This window comes from Nerophis lumbriciformis, linkage group LG24 (assembly GCF_033978685.3).
Source record: "Nerophis lumbriciformis linkage group LG24, RoL_Nlum_v2.1, whole genome shotgun sequence".
NCBI classification, from domain to species: Eukaryota; Metazoa; Chordata; class Actinopteri; order Syngnathiformes; family Syngnathidae; genus Nerophis; species Nerophis lumbriciformis.
Genome location: NC_084571.2, coordinates 8,457,826 through 8,481,243, shown reverse-complemented (window position 1 = coordinate 8,481,243; position 23,418 = coordinate 8,457,826). Strand labels below are relative to the sequence as shown.

The 23,418-nt window shown below is 42.0% G+C and overlaps 1 protein-coding gene across 3 annotated transcripts; it reads right to left on the bottom strand.

Moving 5' to 3' along the window:
• Nucleotides 1-501: 501 nt before the first annotated feature.
• Nucleotides 502-23,418, bottom strand: cbx2 (chromobox homolog 2 (Drosophila Pc class)). Of its 3 annotated transcripts, none has more exons than XR_012051143.1 (6): nt 23,286-23,418; nt 23,153-23,196; nt 12,454-12,519; nt 8,459-8,528; nt 1,083-5,738; nt 502-588 (listed from the first exon to the last, which is right to left on the bottom strand). XR_012051143.1 is itself a non-coding variant. In XM_061981458.1 (5 exons), exons 1-5 carry the CDS (start codon nt 23,355-23,357, stop codon nt 4,491-4,493), a joined length of 1,500 nt encoding a protein of 499 aa, XP_061837442.1. In that variant the 5' UTR covers nt 23,358-23,418; the 3' UTR covers nt 857-4,490. The 3 variants fall into 3 exon arrangements, 1 of the variants encoding a protein (XP_061837442.1); XR_009817487.1 differs by lacking the exon at nt 502-588 and having other exon boundaries at nt 858-1,284; nt 3,518-5,738; XM_061981458.1 differs by lacking the exon at nt 502-588 and having other exon boundaries at nt 857-5,738.

Below are 23,418 nucleotides of genomic sequence, written 5' to 3'. Positions count from 1 at the left end.
CCCCTGGTCAACATATGAAATAACAAGTGTTTGTGTAAGAAATTGAAATGTGCCGCCTTTGGCCAAAATGTATTTAAAAAAATAAATGTGTATATAGAGACATACAGCAATAACTTGAAGTAAATAAAGATTAAAAAACAATTACAAACAAAATATTAAAAAAATAATTAACTAAAAGCGTACCTTTTTTTATATTTGCATAGTATGTATATATTATTAATGTTGTAAATACAAATCTTTATATATCTAGAAAGGGTGGTCCTTAAGAGGCAAGCATTATTCGGAGGTCTCAAGAAGGTAACAAATACAAGAATGTGTGTGTGTGTCAGTTTACTCAAATGTATTTTTGGAGAATTACATGGCTATGAATGATAGAACACGTAGAATCACATTTAGCTGGCTAATATTGTCTTCAAGTGGCCTTGTGGTTAAAGTGTCCGCCCTGAGGTCTTGAGTTCAAACAGAGTCATACCAAAGACGATAAAAACGGGACCCATTACCTCCCTGCTTGGCACTCAGCATCACGGGTTGGAATCACCAAAATGATTCCCGGGCGTGGCCACCGCTGCTGCTCACTGCTCCCCTCACCTCCCAGGAGGTGAACAAGGGCATGGGTGAAATACAGAGGTTAACTTCACCACACAGAGTGTGTGTGTGACTATCAGTGGTACTTTAACTTTTCTACTAACATAAAATGTTTCAGCACATTGTTGACGTGGAGAAAATTGCTCAATAGAATCAATAATCAACCCTAATGGATGACCTCAGGGGTGAATCACGTGATGCGTAGATCACCTTGATACACAACTTGGGAGTACAACAGCACCATTTGGTGGTGAGAGCACTCCTCCACTGGAGGGCAATATTCTTTGTGCTTGTATGTTCTTGCTGACTATTGGTCTAACTCAGGGTGTGGGCGGAGCCAAAAACCGGTGCGCCGAATTATCATTAAATGGCTGCAGCTGGTTAATGCTGTTTCTAGCTCTGTCCACGCCAACAGGTTTAACAAGGATGTGAAATAATATATGTCAAATATAAGTGATATTTATGAAAGGTGTACACATGATCAAGGTCGTACTCACTCGCTGTGGGTTGGATTTATTATTTCAAGTCTTTGTAGTCATTTCTTATGATGGCTTGTGTCACTTATCATCAGCACCTGTGTGGAGCGATCGCATTCTTGTTCTGCGTCTCATGTTCTTCACCTTTTGTGATTATTGTACCAAAGACCATGTGAGCACTGCGGCACATGTTCCTCAGTTGATAGTGGAGCCTTTACTGCGTCTGACAAAGCAAAGTAAATAGTCATTTTATAATAATAACTCTGTAGAGATGTTTCATTGTACAAAACCAAAATAACACGTTTATTCTAGCATCTTTTCAGCAAAATAAGAATGTTGGTCCCACACTTGATGACATTGATTAGTCCACAGAACTAGGAGTGTCCCGATACATCTTCTTCACTACCGATATATGAGAACACCGATATTGATCTGATATGTCAGCACCAGTAAATACGTTTATTATTTTGTCGTGTGGAAAGTTAAAAATGCTTGATTAAGTGGAATTACTCAGAACAATGGTAGGTATGAAAAATGTCTGGAATGGACTTATGCTGTCTTTAAGTTTAATTTACATTACCGTATTTTTCGGAGTATAAGTCGCAGCATAGTATAAGTCGCACCTGCCGAAAATGCATAATAAAGAAGGAAAAAAACATATATAAATCGCACTGGAGCCCGGCCAAACTATGAAAAAAAACTGCGACTTATAGTCCGAAAAATACGGTTTTATGTGTTGTCAACTTTGTACTTTTTTTTTTATGTCATTGCCTGAAATAAATAAACAAATGAAAACAAATGAATGAATGCTGTCTTTAAGTTGAAGTGGAGTGGTCATTAATTTGGCGAAACCTAGTGGCCACGTTAATTTAATGAAATGAGCCCATGATGCGGTAATGCTGCATTCCATTTGTACTAGCTTAAAAGATGGCTGCTCTGGATGTGAACAATAATATCCCCTCTGTAACATCAGTTTTTAGCCATTGTGATTAGTTTTTGTCGCACTAAGTCAGTCATATACGGGGCGATAAGGACCACAACTGATATCCCGGTATTTTTAGGCAGTATCCCGATATACGATATATTTCGGTGTTTTAAACAAAACTTGCAAAGTGTTGAGTTTAAACTCAACACCACATTACCAGTGTTCTAAAAATTACTTTAAAAAAATTAGTTACTTGTTGTTTAACCAACAAATTAATTTATTTACTATTAGAATTACTCTTTGATAAATGTAATTAATTACTGGGAAAAGTAATTAATGCGTTGCGTAAAAAACACCTTTAAATAGATGTCATACGCAGTTGACAGTTGATGTGTGTGTGTGCCTTTAAAAGGTGGGGTCTGTTGCCAAGCGACGCGTGACTTCAGCAGGGTTTCGGCTGAACTGTTTTTGTTAGCTTTAGCAGTTAGCAGCGGAGGTTTGTCAGCTCTGATGGCGGTTCTGTTCTGTCGAATCTTTACACCGGCTTGTGTTAATTATGGTTAATAAAGAGGAGTGGCGGCGCACTGCATCGACCACAGAAGGCACATGTAAAGATACCGGTATGGTGGTATTTTCTCAAATATATATCTCTTTCTAAAAATATACTGGAATAAACTATAATACCGGTATACCGCCCATACTTAGTTGGATCTTTACATGTTGTAATGTTACTGTAGTGCAAACTACATTTATTTCATGTGGTATTTACTATAGCTAGCATTGTTTGCTCTTCATCCACCATGTTTGAACTTTGTAATAAGAGTGCATATTTGCCAATAAGTTGTTTATATTTAATGAATGTGGCCATCTTGATTCACAACCTTGTAACTGGAACGCTCACAACTCTGCTGTGACATCATTCCCAGTTCCGACCTTCAACCGCCGAGGTCGGGGGAATGCACCATATGTTGAATGATGCTGACACGTTTGTTACTGGATACTTTCTAATACTCTACTGCCTTGGAGACTTTGTATGTGTAATTAACATGCAACTATAATTATTTGTAACTTGTTTATGTTGACAAATGCGCTGTTTTACACTGCAATATTGTTCAATGATTATTATGCATGTCTCGCTTGTGTGCTTAGCTGTTGTGTAGTTGCAAGCTCCTACTAGCCTATAGCCTAGCATGTTTACCTTTTTGTCAATTACTTTAGTAAGATAGAATAAATTGTGTAACATTTAGATGTTAACTGGCCGTCCAGCTTTGCACAAGTAAACATGCTGTAGACCTGCTTGTATCGCACATGATATCACACACAAGTAAACATTCTGTAGAACTGCTTGTATCGCAAATGATATCACACATTTTACACACAAACCTCTATCATCCCATACATTTTTTGCAGCTATTTAACTCAACATCTATTTGAAATATCTATATCCTATCCGGTATCGATATTAGATCGGGACACCCCTACACAAAACATTAAATGACGTTTTGAAAGCCCAACAAAAAACAACTTTTACTTCCAGTTTGAGTAAGTCTTGCAGTGTTAGTACAGTCCTTCATAAATCCAACAAGCGTCTCCGAGCTCCTCCCAAGGGCTTCCATAATCCTGGACAACCTGGACTTGTCTGTATATGTGTTGGTCTGAGAGAAAGGCACAGTGCTAAGGCGCCGGATTAGTCTGCAGAGTTCAGAGGAAGAGCTTTGTTGCTGGAAGCTCTCAGGAGAGCGGAAAGTGGCGCACATTGTTGCGACGTCTTTTGTGTTACGTGGTCAGTTGGAAGTGGTGCGGGAGAAGATCTCAAAGAGACGTCAGCAGCTGACAAAACAACAAAAGTGGCTCAGAGACATCTGGCGCTTTAATTGTCTCACAGTCCACACCCAGTTGCTCCCACGGGACCTGGCCAACAGAACCTGGTCAGGTGTTCGTCCTGCTGTGGGAACATAGGAACACTTGTATGTGGGAGTCTGATAGTGGAGGAGTCTTATCAAGACAGAGAGACTCTGTATCTGTCTCAGCATGCTTTGTTCAGCCTGTTAGGACAAATGGTGTTTTGGGGTGTCAGCAGTAAGACAAGGGTCCTACACCTTGGAGCAGGACTTGTAGAAAACAGAGGTAGCTAATACAAAAATACACTATAAACGTCTTAGTTGCAAGGTGATTTACATGAACCATTGATTGATCAACTAAATAGAAAAACCCAATCATGCGGTCTCCTGTGTCAACTTTTAAGCTGCTGAGATGTTTTCCAGAATCCATTTCATATGAAACCTAGGAAGTTGCAAAAAAAATCCAAGGAAAAACCTTCTCGTTCTTTCAACAATTTCTATTCAAGGAGATCAAGTTTCAGCTCTTCAGGAGACCAAAATCAGTTTCTTGGTCTTGAAGTGTTCCGGCATGGTGTCAACCCTTTTTATCCAACTGTGTTTGTATAACGTAAGTCAATAAATTACTACAAAAATCAACGTTCCCGACGTGATGGTCAAGTTCTGTCAGTAGTTTCGGATGCTGAAGAAGCCCACACTAGTTGGAGACTCCTTCACTGTGACGGTGACCAGATTAGCGGTGACGTCCGTGACAAAAACATGTTCTATCAGACTGCGGGTGGGCTTCCAGTCTTGGTTCTGGACTGCCGCTAAGTCATCTTGACCAGCGTCTGAAGAGTCCTGATCAGAGTCTGAGCTGCTCTCGTCCTCTCCTGTGCTCATCTCGCTTGTCTTGGCTTTCTTGCTGTCTTTGGAGGTCTCAGACCTTTGGACTCCGCCTTTCTCCAGTTTGCCTCGAGTGGTTTGAACCTCAGCTTCTTTGACCTTTTCAACAGCTGACTGGTTCTTCCGGGGTCCTCCCGGGGTAGCTGGACTCTGAGGGGTCTTATATTCTTGGTTTTGGTTGAGAGAAACCTTGTGTGCCGGACTTGCTGCATTTCTCAGACCTGAACCAGGGCCAGAACCATTTCCAGGTGATTGATTGGTCTTCATGACTTTGTTGTGGAGGTTTACAGGATGAATACTTTGATTGTTTAATGTGTTATTTGACTGCTGGGCGGCCATAGCTTTAGCATTGGATATTCTCTGCAACACATGAGCCTTTTGCCTGCTGGTGGAGTTCAGCGTGTGCTGAGGAGATCTTAGAACATGCTGTCTGGATGTGTTTAAGTTCAAAGCTGCTACTCCTCTTGATTTGAACAAGTCCAGACTGGAGACGGACAGTTTCCCCTCACTGGGGCTGGATTTATTCAGAGAGATTAGGGAATGTGGGACGGATCTGCTGGATGCCACAGGGCTCATCGGGTTTCTAGAAGCCTCCCCCTGGCCTGGAGAGCCTCGATTTTGACCAACCACATCCTCCCTGGACGATCCCCTGTTGAAGCCCATGAAGGTGAAGCTGGCCAGGTGAACAGGCTTCTTGATAGATCCTGGAAGATCAACTCTGGACGCCTTCTGAGCGACTTTTCCTTGACGGTATTCCTTCACTTCTGCGGGGACCGTTTTACGACCTCGTTTCTTGGGGGGCTCCTGTTTGGCGACAACAATCTGCGCTTTCTTCTGAGGGACGGGGTGGAGGTCTCGTGTGTTCAGAACTGCGTTCGCCTGCTTGCTGTGGCTGTCCTCATCTCCGTCATCATCGTCGTCCTCAGAGGAAGAGGACGTAGAGGAAGATCCAGAAGAAGAGGAATCTGAGGATGAGGACGATGAGCCTGATGAGGAGCTGTTGGACTTGACCGCTTCAGAAACATTCTCCTTAGGGAAAGACAAAGATTCAAATCAGTGTTTCTCCTGCTATTATATTAAGGAAGAAAGTCAGTTCAAATGAATGTCCAAGTTTTATTTATGTATACAGTGTACCTCAACTTACAAGTATATTGAGATACAAACTGTCCCACCGCTTTAAGTTGCAGGCATAAATAAGAAGTTACAGACTTCCCTGTCGCTGGTTGAAGTAGAGATTGTCCACCGCCAGAGATCGACACAATCCTTCCCTACAATCACGGTAACTGAGAAAGTAAGTGCTAAGGGGAGCACAGAGAAGAAGTGGACGACACTCACCGGATCAGAAAAACAAACCATTAAAAACATGTGTCGCTGACCAGGTGAGACGTCTGCACCAAAGCGAAGCGAGATCCAGCATCTGTGCCATAACATGTATCCATGAAAATATGGAAAAGCTGCTGATAGTGCGTTTGATGTGCTTTAGCTTGTTCTGTTTCCTGACTTTACAAACCGGACGATCAAGCATTTCTTTAAGTACACAAACATACATATCGCCTGCTGTTAACTCTGAGCTCCTGTCCGTCACTCAAAGACGTTCGTACATAAACAACGATAACAGTTCCTGTTGTTACAAGGCGGAAAAGCAGCTGGAAGGAAAAGCCCGCACAAGTCCACTGTCCAAGCAAAATTCTGTACATTATTACTACATTACTTCATCAAACTACTGTAGTTGTTTGTAGTACTGTTTTTACAGTTACAGGTTATAATTGTGCTCTTTTCATGGGAAATTAATAACTTAATTTCAATGGTTGACATTGATTTGACATACGAGTGTTTTGAGCTATGGGCCAATTAAGCTCATACTGTAGTTTCATAAAGAACAGGTCCAGACAGTAGTACCTCAACTTACGATCTCAAGTGGTTGTACGATCAAACTCGTAATTCAAAACACAATCATTGGCTATTAAAATAATTTAAATGTAATGATTTAATTAAAGAAATACTAACTTTTAGCTAAGACATACTACACCCATCCATTTTCTACCGCTTGTCCCTTTCGGGGTCGCGGGGGGTGCTGGACATACTGTTTATACTATATATATTGCTTTTCAAACAACTACAGTAGTTGTATGAAATGTAATCTTGGGGAGTAGACTTTTGTAGGTGTGCTGTTTTTGTATTGTGTAACAGTAGGAAGTGTTGTTGTTGTCCATGTTGCACATGAACGCCTTTAAGTGACAGACCTGAGACGTCAGAGTTGACAACAAGTACTGTTGTTTGATCGCCCAGTTTGTAGTCAAAAGGCCGAACAAACTGAAACACGTCAAATGGCATCTGTAGCTTCTCCATATTTTCATGGATAAATGTCCGCGGTGTGGATGTTTGTGACTGCATGCTGCGGAGGCTGGCTGCAGCTTCAGGTGATGCGGTCGGGCTGACTCTGCAGGTCAGCTAACTGGTGGGAAATATTTTTAATGGCTTATTTCTCTGATTTGGTCATGCACGTCTTCTCCTTCGCACTAACTTTATTAGCTTCAGGGGTTGGAAGGCAGGATTACTGTGTCATCACTTCACTGTTTAGACCAGCATTTTTTTTATTTTTTATATATTGTAAATCATATATAAACACTAGCAAAAGTCAGCTAACAATGTCAACCTATTCTGCCTATGAAGCACCCTAAAAACCATCAGAACGCTTCCACCATTGTTTCATATACATGATGTAAGTATATATGTTATATAGTAACAGACAAAATAATAATACATTGAATATTTACATATTTTGCTCATTTTCAGCATTGCCACATTTATTTTATTTATTTATCCTGCTCTGACTCTCCGACGGATGGGATGTTTACATCTTTCAGCACTAGACTTGTGTTCCCCATTTGGATGAACATCATAATCCTCAGGTAAACAACAAGTATATTATCTAGCCTTCTTCGCGATGTCTTCGGGTCTAAATTAAATATTAATGTTGACCAACTTCTCGGTTTATGTCCACAACCTTCTACTATCCAGGTGAGAGGCATGATTTATAATCTAGAATGAACTTTTACCAACTCAGAGGCGATGCAGCAGCTTGGTATGTCAATATAGCAGCATAAGCTAGTTAGCTCTCTGTGACCAAGGTGTCGCTTTTATTAACAATATTCTAATACTTGGTTAATATTCAGGTCACGAGATGTAAATGGAGTATTGTTGGCGGGTTTTTTTTGTTTTTAGAGGGCTTTATAGATCAAATTGTTAGCCACCTCTTAACCACATGTTTTTGCTACTGAGAATGCATAAAAAAAGAAAAACATGTGCTCTTGTCTTACTTACATAAGGATTGTGAATGATAGGCAAAATTCTCCTTTAAATTAAGTCTTACTTACATAACAGCATGTCACTTCTGTATCTACATGCTCATAATTTATCATCTGTTTTCTGTATTGCCTGCACAGGACTATCGCATTCATGAAATAAATGACACGTCACTATTTTGACGGTGGATTATTTCTATTGCTTTTTTTTAATGAAAGTTTGTCAAACGTGACAGTCTGTTTTACTGGGTCTGTGTGCATGTATTGATTATCAGCCCCCTGAACCGCATTACCACACGTGCACACCTAAAATGTAACTGGAGGAGCGCTCACGTTACGCTACGCTGTGTGTGCTTGTGCCTCTCCACACCCAAAAGAACCTAAACGAAACACTTCAAGTAGTATCCAAACTAACTAAAGAAAGGTTGTTTACTTTCCACCTACCGGAACTTTCCGCGGTCGTCCTCTCGGCCTTTTCCCTCGCTTACGTATCAGAAGCTCCTTCTCTTGTTCTCTGGGACACAAAAATGGTAATATGTCTCATTCAAACAGAAAGAAAAACATTTTTACTAGGGTTGCATGGTGTACCAGTACTAATAAACAGAGGTGGGTAGAGTAGCCAGAAATTGTACTCAAGTAAGAGTACTGTTACTTTAGAGATTTATTACTCAAGTAAAAGTAAGGAGTAGTCACCCAAATATTTACTTGAGTAAAAGTAAAAAGTATGTTGTGAAAAAACTACTCAAGTACTGAGTAACATACACACACATATCATATATATATATACACACACACACACATATATATATATATATATATATATATATATACACACCGTATTTTCCGCACTATTAGCCGCACCTAAAAACCACAAATTTACTCAAAAGCTGACAGTTCGGCTTTTAACCCGGTGCGCTTTATATATGGATAAATATTAAGATTCATTTTCATAAAGTTTCGATCTCGCAACTTCGGTAAACAGACGCCATCTTTTTCCCCGGTAGAACAGGAAGCGCTTCTTCTTCTACGCAAGCAACCGCCAAGGTAAGCACCCGCCCCCATAGAACAGGAAGCGCTTCTTCTTCTACTGTAAGCAACCACCCGCCCGCGTAGAAGAAGAAAAAGCGCGCGGATATCACCGTACGTTTCATTTCCTTTGTGTGTTTACATCTGTAAAGACCACAAAATGGCTCCTACTAAGCGTCAGGGATCCGGTTCATGAAAAGACGCAATCTCTCCATCCACACACGGATTACTATTTCACAGCAACTGATATTCCTGTGAACGCACTGTGGATACAACGGGAGCACGTACGGTGAATATTCGCACCACAGGGAATGAGAAGTCATCCTTCACTGTGGTTCTAGCTTGCCATGCTAATGGCCAGAAACTTCCGCCAATGGAGATATTCAAAAGGAAGACCTTGCCAAAAGAGACCTTTCCAGCCGGCGTCATCATAAAAGCTAACTCGAAGGGATGGATGAAGAAAAGATGAGCGAGTGGTTAAGGTAAGTTTAAGTTTACGCGAAGAGGCCGGGTGGCTTTTTTCACGCAGCTCTGTCCATGTTGATATACGTATGTTTGTGATTGCACATTTGCGTACATTTTGGGAGTGAACAGAGTTGTTAGAACGCTGGTTTTTAATATATTGTTAAAGTTTGACTGACCTATCTGACTGTTTTTTTGACATTCCTTTAGCGCAGTTAGATGCGGCTTACAACACCGGGCGGCTTATAGGTGGACAAAGTTTTGAAATATGCCGTTCATTGAAGGCGCGGCTTTTAACCCAGGGCGCCTTATGGTGCGGAAAATACGGTATATATACATATGTATGTATGTATATATATATATATACACACACACACACACACACACACACATATATATATATATATACATATATACTGTATATATATACATACATTGATATATACAGTATATTGTTTATATTTATTTATTTTGCCGTTTTTGTTTACATGTTAAAGGTGTTTTAATGAATATACATGCATGTTTAACACATATAGAGTCCTTTCTTTCATGAAGACAAGAATATAAGTTGGTGTATTACCTGATTCTGATGACTTGCATTGATTGTAATCAGACAGTAGTGCTGATTACGTCCTCGTTTTCAAATGGAGGAGAAAAAAAGTTCCTCCTTTCTGTCTAATACCACATGAAAGTGGTTGCTTTTTGGCATCTTATTTGTCCAGCTTCCAAATTCGTTTTTATACACTTTACAAGAAATACATTGGCGGCAAACTCCGTAGCTTGCTAGCTAGTTTGCGCTGGCTTTCGGAGACTCTTATTTTGAAAGCGCAGGCGCCATGGAGCGGCACATTTATTGTGAAGACAGGAACTGTGCAGTCAGTCTTTAGGCTTTTGACGGGATGTACGGTTGAAATAAAAAAAGGGTATTTTTTCCTTCTTTTATTAGTAGATTGCACAGTGAAGTACATATTCCGTACAATTGACCACTAAATGGTAACACCCGAATACGTTTTTCAACTTGTTTAAGTCAGGTCATGTGACCACTGGCTCTGTTTGATTGGTCCAACGTCACCAGTGACTGCATCTGATTGGTGGAACGGAGTGAACGTCACCAGTGACTGTATTTGTTGAAACGCAGGCACCATGGAGGTCTGTCTGACAGACCAAAACAAACAAAGCGTGCATTAACAGATCGATAAAAATTAGTAGCGAGTAGCGAGCTGAATGTAGTTAAAAGTAGCGGAGTAAAAGTAGCGTTTCTTCTGTATAAATATACTCAAGTAAAAGTAAAAGTATGTTGCATTAAAACTACTCTTAGAAGTACAATTTATCCCAAAAGTTACTCAAGTAGATGTAACGGAGTAAATGTAGCGCGTTACTACCCACCTCTGCTAATAAAGTACCGCAATACTAATGAATTAAAAAAGGTACAGTACTGCCTTTGATAAATACCGTTTTTTTCTTCTTCCATGGACATGTTGGTGTGATGTGGTGACATTGCTTGTAATATGTGAGCGAGCACACACACACACACACACACACACACACACACACACACACACACACACACACACACACACACACACACACACACACACACACACACACACACAGTGTGGAGACAGAAGGGGGAGAATGGACATATTTTGGGTTAAAAACTAACGATAAAGATGAATGTGGTGCTTTAAAACATAGCTAGCTCGCAGCTAATGTCCCTCCAGTGTTTTAGCTACTTCTGAATCACTAATCCTCGCCTCTAAGGCAGCAAATAAAGTAGGTTTCTTACAAATATTATCCCGAGGAATAGCTAAACATGCTTCACTACACACCGTAGGAGGATACAATAGCTAACCGCTAACAACAAGCTAGCACTCCTGAATGTAAACAAATGGGTGGATCTATAAAAACAATACCATGTACAAAAGAGCTGTGTATAGTTAATACTACAATAATGACATCAATATTTTGTATTATCACAAACTGTTTTGTCATGTTTTAATGGTTTAAAAGGTCAGGAAATACATCCCTTGACACATAAGTTTAATTATGACCCTGAAACTACTTGGTATTGGACCCAAATTTGTAGTGTAAGCCAAAACTTAAGTAAAGTATCAAACAACAGAAGAACAAGTGGAGGTGGGAATCTTTGTGCACCTCACAATTTTATTACGATTCAGGAGCTACAATTCGATTAAAAATCTATTATTGATGCATCTTTAGTTGATGTATATTGATGCAGTAATACATTTTTTTTTCGTTCCACTAAGTAAGCGTGTATTGCTTGCATCTTAAAAAAAAAAATTTAGATTAAGAAACAGTTAAATTAATTCCCACATTTATGAAATTAATGAAAATGTGCGCAAAACTGGACCATAAGTCCTGACAGTACCAAAATTTTAGTAATGTCGGCATTACTTTATCCAAAAGAAATAAACAGATTATCGCTGTTTACTAATTGATTCGATAATCTTCCATGTCCGAAATGTGACGCATCTAAAAATCTATTATTTCCCCCCACCTCTAAGAATAAGTGATTATTACATTTGAACAGAAGTGTAGATAGAACATGTTAACAGGAAGTAAGAAGATATCACCAGTAAATGAGTGAGTACATTAGATCATCATTTTCACAAAATAATACAACAGTAAATGACAAAATATGTTACTGCATATGTCAGCAGCCAAATTAGGAGCCTTTGTTTGCTTACTTAATACTAAAAGACAAGTTGTCTAGTATGTTCACTATTTTATTTAATGACACAATTCTTCGTTGATTGCAATAAGACACATATGTTTAATGTATCATAAGATATTCTCCTAAAATTAAGTCAATAATGACATTTGTTTTGTGGTCCCCTTTATTTAAAAAAAAAAAACTATCAAAATAGATTTTGGTACTGCTATTGGGACAACCCTACATTCCACAGACACAAACATGCAAAGCAACTCACTTCTTGTTGAAGGCCGCCAGTAGTCTGGGATCCAGGATGTTTTCCTGCGGCTCCCAGCTGTTGTGTCTGGATGGGGCAACAAGGACGTGAATACAAAAAAAAAGCAACCTGACATCACATGATAAATAAGCATAACTTTGAAGTACATAAGTACTAACTTTAAAGTACATAGGTACTAACTTTAAAGTACATAGGTACTAACTTTAAAGTGCATAGGTACTAACTTTAAAGTACATAGGTACTAACTTTAAAGTGCATAAGTACTAACTTTGAAGTACATAGGTACTAACTTTAAAGTACATAAGTACTAAGTTTGACATGCTATCAGCATGTTGGACAGGACAAGATTGTAACGACACTCATCTGTAAAGATTTCAATGGCATCACGTCTATCAGTGTGTATGATGAAGATAACATGTTCTTTGAGCAATGTTGTCTTTTAGGCCAGGGGTGTCTAAACTACAGTTGCGACAAGAGCGACGTCACCAATTAAATAGGAAGTTTGGCCCGCCGTGTGTCTCTAGTTAAATTTTAAATACCTTACAGTCTAATCGCTGTGAAAATGCAGCCATCTTGTGGACATTAGTAGTTTAGGTCAACAACTATGAGTTTGACTTCAAAGTAGTTTGAGCATCAATGTAGAGTGGAACCTCCATTCACGAACGCGTTTCTTTATCAATTTGCGAACATTTATATCGCGCCAAACATGCCTCTCTTTGCGGACCATGTCTCTGCATTCAAATGTGTCGTTTATTCATTCATTTTGTGTGTAGTTGTCTGTAGTTTGGGGACCCCTGCCATAGAGGTTCCACTGTATATGACCAAGTCCAGACAAAATTTGCCGCTCATGGTTCAAATAAACTTTAGCCAACACAGAAAGTCAACACACATGGTCGCACGTAACACACAACCTGCTCACTGAACTTTGTAAAAAAAAAAAAAAAAAAAAAAAAGTCTAAGCACCATATACAATTTGTTTTACTATTTTAAGTACCGGTAGGCTGTTAATGATTGTTGGAATAATTGTTTGTAAGTTATCACAAAAGAAACGTTGTATTATGAATGCTGTCTTTCGAGGCCTAACAAGAGGAAGAATGCTCGTGAAACGCCACTGTGATTTCAACACGGACAGATGGCAGGATCTGCTCAACTTCCAGAGGAACTCTCTTTGAAGTGTTAAACGAACTCTCTCTGAAGTATTTCACAAACTCTCTTCCAACTATTTGGTAACCGAGGTCAACGCTATTTACGACCCGCTGCCCTCTTGAAGTTGCTGTGGTCAGGAGACGGGAGGGGTTATCCATTGTCCTCCAACACCTGCCCCAGCTGGATCCAGGAAGAGCCCAGCCCGAGACATCCTCTTCTTGGACTTCAATGAGACCGAAAACAATGACTGTTTTACATACTTCCCATTCCTGCTGTGACATGTGTTGGTGCGTGAACATTGAACATCTGAATAAATGAGGAGACGAAAACCTTCTTCGTCAGAGCGTGGTGCAGGACTGTACAGAGAGTGCAGTGGCCATGTCTCTCCTCAATATTGAGTCCAAATTGAATTCTGTCTCTGTTTGATTCCTTGCCTTTTGTCTTGTTTAATAGATGTCCTCAGTGTTTGAACGTGACAATGATTGCTGTTGTTATTGTATGTTGTTTGCTGCTGGCAATCTACTGTACATATTTCCCAGGGATTACGGTTGGAAACTATCCTTTTAGTTAAAACTGGCGCATTTACAGCAATGTTGATTAACGTGCATTGTCCATGTCCAAATATACTAATCAAATTTAAAAAAATACTCCCATATAAATCCACTACAATGCATGATGGGCAATATACAAAACACTCTCCACACTTTGCAATTTTTGGCGCACATTAGCTGCTCACTGTTGGCGTTAACGCACATTTTGTGTCTTTTTACGCATTGAAATCAGAAATTTTCGTAAGTCCACGCGTCCTTGGAACACAGATTTTTTACATTTTTACCGACCCTGCCTTCTCCGCGTTTTTATTGGTCGTCTTCAAAGTAATTTACTTTCCGGTACAATTTCTTAAATTTTGATTTGCCGAAAGGTTTCCATCAATCCATCCATTTTCTACCGCTTGTCCCTTTCGGGGCCACGGGGGGTGCTGGAGCCTATCTCAGCTGCATTCGGGCAGGTTTATCAATATAAAATACTGCCTCAGTTTGCACTGGGACAACTTTATCGCGAGGGGCTGTCAAAAGAAAGACTTCATGGTAAACCCTAAGTTGAGTGTAAAGTCAACCTTTTAAACTTCATCCTGTGCCATGTCTCCAGTAAATGACTTGTTTGTCTTTGTGAGTCCATGGAAACTTCACTTTTATCTCCCGCTGTTTCGACATCGTTCGAGGATGGAGACAGGCTAGCTGTTAGCTTCAAGCTAACCTGCACCCGACCAAACTCCTCCACCCCAAAAACATACTTTGCAGGTCAACAAAAGGGGAAAATATGTGCCTTTTGAAGTGTTAATGTACAGGAGTGTTCAATAAGAGTCTCTTGGAGAATTGGCTGACAAATTAGCAAGTGTTGCTCCCATCGCTGACAGTGACGTCATCACCGTCATTGTTTACTGAAGCAGAGATGCTGACTGTGCGTTTTGATAAACGCGCATGCGTCGCTAGGCTCTGCTTTTTATCGATAGACATATCAGATGTAATTTTTTATTATCTATAGCAGGGGTGTCCAAGTGTGGCCCAGAGGCCATTTGCGGCACACAGCTAATGTTTTAAATGCCTACGGCACATTCTAAAATTACTGTTAAAATAAACAAAAACATAAAAGTGTAATAAAAAAGATTACAAGTGAAATGTAATTTAGAAAAAGTTGCAATGTTGACTAATGAAACAAAAGCTGTTTGTTTTTTTCTTTAAAACTGTCATTGCTCAAAACATAATATTGAATATAAATCAATGTTTTTATGAATTATTAACCTATCCAAGGCTCCGATTACTTCACATCAAATATTCCACTTTAAAAAATATTTTTTGTGGAACATTTTTCATATTTTGTGTGTTTGCCATAAAAAAAAAACAGTTTTCTTTGACAAAAAGGGCAGAAAACAAACAACATAAAAAAACAACTTAGAATTGATGGATAGATCTGAAGTTGATGTAGACTCTAGAGCAGTGGTTCTTAACCTTATTGGAGGTACCGAACCCCACCAATTTCATATGCTCATTCAACGAACCCTTCTTTAGTGAAAAATTAAAAAAAATAATAATTTCAAATTCAAGAAAAAGTTTTTTTTTTATTGGGGCATAAAATGAACCATGCATGAACATCACCTTGTTCAAAGAACAAAACCAACACATGAACTCACAACAAATTACACATCTGCAAATCAGATGGAAAATTAGAGGGAACATTGTTTGGTGGTATCCATAATACGCCAATAGGGAGAAGTTTTTATTTACACGATGAGTTGAGTGTGTCTTGACCTCCGCGGCGCAGGCTCCGCCGAACCCCTGAGGGTTCGATCGAACCCAGGTTAAGAACCACTGCTCTAGAGATTTAAGCGTTAAATAAATAATGTATGTATGCCCTGGCACACCATTATCATCATTTCATGACCGAGGCAAACAACGTTTTACACTTTTATTCTAAAATAAATACACCTACCACTAATAAATACAAATATAGAAAAAACTAGCGGCAGCGGTAAAGTTTAGATCCACAAAGGAAAGAAGAAAGTGAATGAATGTTTATAACAGAAAACATTTATGCATGCATAAAAATTGGTTTTCTTTTGTATTATTTTTTTTATGAATTAACGTTTATGACAACCTTTTTCCAAAACACAATATAGAATGTGAGATAGAACAGGATAATGCATACATTTATCATTTGTTTTCAAAACGGTTACAAAAAAGTGGGACCCCAAAAATGTACTGTGGGACCCATTTTTATGACTTGATGGGGTCCTTGGGACCCCATTTTGAAAATTCCTAGCGCCAACACTGCTTCTGATTGATTACAAAACTCTAAGGAGGTGGTCCCGGAAGTAAACCAGTCATGAAGTTTGGACACCCGCCCTTTGTTGATTTTCTGGTCATGTGATTGACGTCCGAGTTTATCTGTATCGTAAATATTAGCCTGTGGACGTCCTACATGTGTAACAGGTCTGTTCGGCAGCACATTCTAAGCTGGGGCCGTCAACCCCCCACCCTTCTTTACACACACACACACACACACACACACACACAGACACAGACACACACACACACACACAAACACACTCTTGTATTTGTTACCTTCTTGAGACCTCTGAAAAATGCCTACCTCTTTGGGACCACCCTTTCTAGATATATAAAGATGTGTATTTACAACATTAATAATATATACATACTATGCAAACATAAAAAAGCTCATTCTGAAAAATTAGTCATCATTTTACAAGAAAAACTGAACATTTGTGCAATATTATGATAGAAGTTGGAATTTTACTCAACAGACGCAATTTTACAAGAAAAGCTTAAAATTTTGGCTATTTTATGAAAAGTCGTAATTTTACTTGGCAAAAGTCAATTTTATAAGAAAACTTTTAACATTTTGGCAATATTATAATAATCGGAAGTTTACTTGGCAAAATTATGACAGTCATCATTTTACTCAAAAAATGTCAGTTTTACAAAAACCACATAGGCAATATTGTGATAAAAGTCAGAATTGTATGACAAATGTCACCATATTGCAGTGAAAGTAATAATTTTTCATAAAAAAGTAATTATTTTACAAGAAAATATTGCAATATTCCTCCTCTCTGAGCTGCCACCTTAACGTGGTAGAGGAGTTTGCGTGTCCCAATGATCCTAGGAGCTATGTTGTCCGGGGGCTTCCATGCCCCCTGGTAGGGTCTCCCAAGACAAACAGGTCCTAGGTGAGGGATCAGACAAAGAGCAGCTCGAAGACTTCTATGGAAATGCAAGAACCGAGACTCAGATTTCCCTCGCCCGGACGCGGGTCACCGGGGCCCCCCTCCGGAGCCAGGCCCGGAGTTGGGGCACGATGGCGAGCGCCTGGTGGCCGGGCCTGTCCCCATGGGGCCCGGCCGGGCACAGCCCGAAGAGGCCATAGAGGTCGGGTGCAATGTGAGCTGGGCGGTAGCCGAAGGCAGGGCACTTGGCGGTCCGATCCTCGGCTACAGAAGCTAGCTCTTGGGACGTGGAACGTCACCTCGCTGGGGGGGAAGGAGCCTGAGCTAGTGCGCGAGGTAGAGAAGTTCCGGTTGGATATAGTCGGACTCACCTCGACGCACAGCAAGGGCTCTGGAACCAGTTCTCTCGAGAGGGGCTGGACTCTCTTCCACTCTGGCGTTGCCAGCAGTGAGAGGCGACGGGCTGGGGTGGCAATTCTTGTTGCCCCCCGGCTCAGAGCCTGCATGTTGGAGTTCAACCCGGTGGACGAGAGGGTAGCTTCCCTCCGCCTTAGGGTGGGGGGACGGGTCCTGACTGTTGTTTGCGCTTACGCGCCAAACAGCAGCTCAGAGTACCCACCCTTTTTGGATTCACTCGAGGGAGTACTTGAGAGTGCTCCCCCGGGTGATTCCCTCGTTCTACTGGGGGACTTCAACGCTCATATTGGCAACGACAGTGAAACCTGGAGAGGCGTGATTGGGAAGAATGGCCGCCCGGATCTGAACCCAAGTGGTGTTTTGTTATTGGACTTTTGTGCCCGTCACGGATTGTCCATAACGAACACCATGTTCAAGCATAAGGGTGTCCATATGTGCACTTGGCACCAGGACACCCTAGGCCGCAGTTCTATGATCGACTTTGTAGTTGTGTCATCGGATTTGCGGCCTCATGTTTTGGACACACGGGTGAAGAGAGGGGCGGAGCTTTCTACCGATCACCACCTGGTGGTGAGTTGGCTGCGATGGTGGGGGAGGATGCCGGACAGACCTGGCAGGCCCAAACGCATTGTGAGGGTTTGCTGGGAACGTCTGGCAGAGTCTCCTGTCAGAGAGTTTCAATTCCCACCTCCGGAAGAACTTTGAACATGTCACGAGGGAGGTGCTGGACATTGAGTCCGAGTGGACCATGTTCCGCACCTCTATTGTCGAGGCGGCTGATTGGAGCTGTGGCCGCAAGGTAGTTGGTGCCTGTCGTGGCGGTAATCCTAGAACCCGTTGGTGGACACCGGCGGTGAGGGATGCCGTCAAGCTGAAGAAGGAGTCCTATCGGGTTCTTTTGGCTCATGGGACTCCTGAGGCAGCGGACAGGTACCGACAGGCCAAGCGGTGTGCGGCTTCAGCGGTCGCGGAGGCAAAAACTCGGACATGGGAGGAGTTCGGGGAAGCCATGGAAAACGACTTCCAGACGGCTTCGAAGCGATTCTGGACCACCATCCGCCGCCTCAGGAAGGGGAAGCAGTGCACTACCAACACCGTGTATGGTGCGGATGGTGTTCTGCTGACCTCGACTGCGGAAGTTGTGGATCGGTGGAGGGAATACTTCGAAGACCTCCTCAATCCCACCAACACGTCTTCCTATGAGGAAGCAGTGCCTGGGGAATCTGTGGTGGGCTCTCCTATTTCTGGGGCTGAGGTTGCTGAGGTAGTTAAAAAGCTCCTCGGTGGCAAGGCCCCGGGGGTGGATGAGAGCCGCCCGGAGTTCCTTAAGGCTCTGGATGCTGTAGGGCTGTCTTGGTTGACAAGACTCTGCAGCATCGCGTGGACATCGGGGGCAGTACCTCTGGATTGGCAGCCTGGGGTGGTGGTTCCTCTCTTTAAAAAGGGGAACCGGAGGGTGTGTTCTAACTATCGTGGGATCACACTCCTCAGCCTTCCCGGTAAGGTCTATTCAGGTGTACTGGAGAGGAGGCTACGCCGGATAGTCGTACCTCGGATTCAGGAGGAACAGTGTGGTTTTCGTCCTGGTCGTGGAACGGTGGACCAGCTCTATACTCTCGGCAGGGTCCTTGAGGGTGCATGGGAGTTTGCCCAACCAGTCTACATGTGCTTTGTGGACTTGGAGAAGGCATTCGACCGTGTCCCTCGGTAAGTCCTGTGGGGAGTGCTCAGAGAGTATGGGGTTTCGGACTGTCTGATTGTGGCGGTCCTCTCCCTGTATGATCAGTGTCAGAGCTTGGTTCGCATTGCCGGCAGTAAGTCGGACACATTTCCGGTGAGGGTTGGACTCCGCCAAGGCTGCCCTTTGTCACCGATTCTGTTCATAACTTTTATGGACAGAATTTCTAGGCGCAGTCAAGGCGTTGAGGGGATCCGGTTTGATGGCTGCAGGATTAGGTCTCTGCTTTTTGCAGATGATTTGGTCCTGATGGCTTCATCTGGCCAGGATCTTCAGCTCTCACTGGATCGGTTCGCAGCTGAGTGTGAAGCGACTGGGATGAGAATCAGCACCTCCAAGTCCGAGTCCATGGTTCTCGCCCGGAAAAGGGTGGAGTGCCATCTCCGGGTTGGGGAGGAGATCTTGCCCCAAGTGGAGGAGTTCAAGTACCTCGGAGTCTTGTTCACGAGTGAGGGAAGAGTGGATCGTGAGATCGACAGGCGGATCGGTGCGGCGTCTTCAGTAATGCGGACGCTGTATCGATCCGTTGTGGTGAAGAAGGAGCTGAGCCGGAAGGCAAAGCTCTCAATTTACCGGTCGATCTACGTTCCCATCCTCACCTATGGTCATGAGCTTTGGGTTATGACCGAAAGGACAAGATCACGGGTACAAGCGGCCGAAATGAGTTTCCTCCGCCGGGTGGCGGGGCTCTCCCTTAGAGATAGGGTGAGAAGCTCTGTCATCCGGGGGGAGCTTAAAGTAAAGCCACTGCTCCTCCACATCGAGAGGAGCCAGATGAGGTGGTTCGGGCATCTGGTCAGGATGCCACCCGAGCGCCTCCCTAAGGAGGTGTTTAGGGCATGTCTGACCGGTAGGAGGCCACGAGGAAGACCCAGGACACGTTGGGAAGACTATGTCTCCCGGCTGGCCTGGGAACGCCTCGGGATCCCCCGGGAGGAGCTGGACGAAGTGGCTGGGGAGAGGGAAGTCTGGGCTTCCCTGCTTAGGCTGCTGCCCCCGCGACCCCACCTCGGATAAGCGGAAGAAGATGGATGGATGGATGGATATTGCAATATTCCAGAAACAGAAATAATTTGAGAAATTGTTTCCAATCTTATAAGAAAAGTCGACATTGTAAAAAAAAGACTGCTTTTAGTTAATTATTTGTTATTGTAAATGTTGTTTGTAATTGGTTTTTAATCTTCATTATTTACTTCAAGTTAAGACAGTATGTCTCCATCTACATATTTATTTATTTGTATTCATTTTGGACAAAGGGGGCACATTTCAATTTCTTACGCACACTTGTTATTACATATGATGGCCAGAGGGGGAGCGCTTCAAATTTTTACACACACGTTGTTTCATATGTTGACCAGAGGGGCAGCACTTTTAAAACAGACACAGTCAATTTGAAAAATCCCTCCTTTTTGGGACCACACTCATTTTGATAGATTTCACCACCAGGGGTGCTAATGAGACATTCTCTATTAGTGTTTTTCAACCTTTTTTGAGGCAAGGCACATTTTTTTCATTAAAAAATCCGGATGCACACCACAAGCAGAACTCCACCAGGTTGTCGTGTGTAGTGCTTTAGTTCTTGTCTTGTCCTGTTATTTTGGTGGCCCTTCCTGTTTTTGTTGGCGTTTTCCTGTAGCAGTTTCATGTCTTCCTTTTGAGCGCTATTCCCCGCACCTGCTTTTTGTTAGCAAGCAATGCTATTCACGTTGTTGCTATCCTTCTTTGTGGGGACATTGTTGATTGTCATGTCATGTACGGATGTACTTTGTGGACGCCGTAAGTTTTTGCTCTCGTCAAGCATTCTGTTTCTGTTTACTTTGTAGCCAGTTCAGTTTTACTTTAGTTTTGCATAGCCATTGCCTTTTCCTTTCCCTTTTGTTCATTTTTGTTTGAAGCATTACATACCTTTTTACCTGCACACTGCCTCCTGCTGTGGTCTGCATATTGGGATTGATTGATTGAGAAGTTTGACATCTTAAATAATTGAGTCCATGTAATGCTTTAAAAAGACAAATGGATGGCACAAAAAGCCAAAAGGCTTGTTTCCATTGTGGTCCATTACAAACCATCCTCGTCTCACCCGACATATTCCAACTTTTACAAAGCAATTAACTACCTGCTGCTACCTACTGACATGAAGTATTACATGGTTACCCTGCAGAGTCTTACACAGCACAGACACTAATCAGCGGCACATTATTTGCAGATTATAATTATTGACTTGCGACCCCGAAAGGGACAAGCGGTAGAAAATGGATGGATGGACTCGCAAAAAATATTTTTGGACCAATTAGGTGACGTTGCATAATTTCCCACGGCACACTAGTGATCTATTAGATGCAATGGTTTTCCTTGTGGGGACCATGATTTATGTCCTAACTTGTTCACTGGTCCTCATATGGAAGGTACTTTTCCTTGTCACTTTTATTCTCTGGCTTTTAACACTACGTGAGTTGTGTGGTCCTTTTTGTGTTTTTAAATTTGTATTTCTATTTGTTTTTTTGGGGGGCAGCACGGTGGAACAGGGGTTAGTGCATGTGCCTCACAATACAAAGGTCCTGAGTAGTCCTGAGTTCAATCCCGGGCTCGGGATCTTTCTGTTTGGAGTTTGCATGTTCTCCCCGTGACTGCGTGGGTTCCCTCCGGGTACTCCGGCTTCCCCCCACCGCCAAAGACATGCACCTGGGGATAGGTTGATTGGCAACACTAAATTGGCCCTAGTGTGTGAATGTTGTCTGTCTATCTGTGTTGGCCATGCGATGAGGTGGCGACTTGTCCAGGGTGTACCCCGCCTTACGCCCGAATGCAGCTGAGATAGGCTCCAGCACCCCCCGCGACCCCAAAAGGCACAAGCGGTAGAAAATTGATGGATGGACATTTATTGTTTTAATTGGTTTTACCCTTTAAAATCGTTCTTAATCATATTTGTATATTGTTTTTATATTGATTTATTTTGTTTTTATTCAGTTATTGGTGGAGCTAAGGATAGTATTTGAATCTTGTTTTTAATATTTTGTGCATCACTTTGGAAATATTTTTGTTGTTTAAATGTGCTATATAAATAAAGTGGATTGGATTGTTGATGTCTCAAGAAGGGTGGACATACAAGAACACGACCACACACACACACACACACACACACACACACACACACACACACACACACACACACACACACACACACACAAAGAATGGGGGGGGTGTAACAGAAGGCAGGCAACAGTGTGTACTGGTGAAGCAACAACAATAGTGAACTAAAATGGACACCAACAATGACCCAGAAACATAAAAAACCTTTAAAGAATAACAATATAGGTTTAAAAAACATTAAAGTTCAGTAACTGACTCTTTATAAACTAAACATCAAGCAGCATTGTTTAAAGTAGATTTAAATCAAAAATTAAAGCCAGGTGTGTGTTTAAACCAAAACTAGCTTAACATGTGACTTCAGACCAACTTCATTATTTCAACAAGTCGTCAACAAAGGAGGTTAGTTGATGAAAATAAACCACCAAAAAGAGTAAATAGAGCAGTTTCGCGTCGTGTTTATCGTGGCCTGTGCATAAAAGTGAGAGTTGAAGAACATGCGAGAAGATGGAGATGGAAAAAATGGAAGAAAGCAGCTGTTGTTGTTTTCATTGTTTCATTCTTACTTGGACGACCATCCTCGCCACTTGACCAGAAACTCCAACTTCCCCTGCGGGAAAACAGCAAGAGAACATGAACCTTTCCTGGGTCGGGATTGACAAAAAATTGTGCGGAACTCGTGGAAGTTGTTGTCCGAACCTTCCTGAGCCGCTTGTTGAGGATGCATTCGGCGTCAAAGACCTGCTCGCCCACCGCGCTCAGCTCCTCCATGGCCGCTAAGACAACAATAACAGCGCTCGGCCCCGCCAGCAGCCACCAAGCTGCAACAACA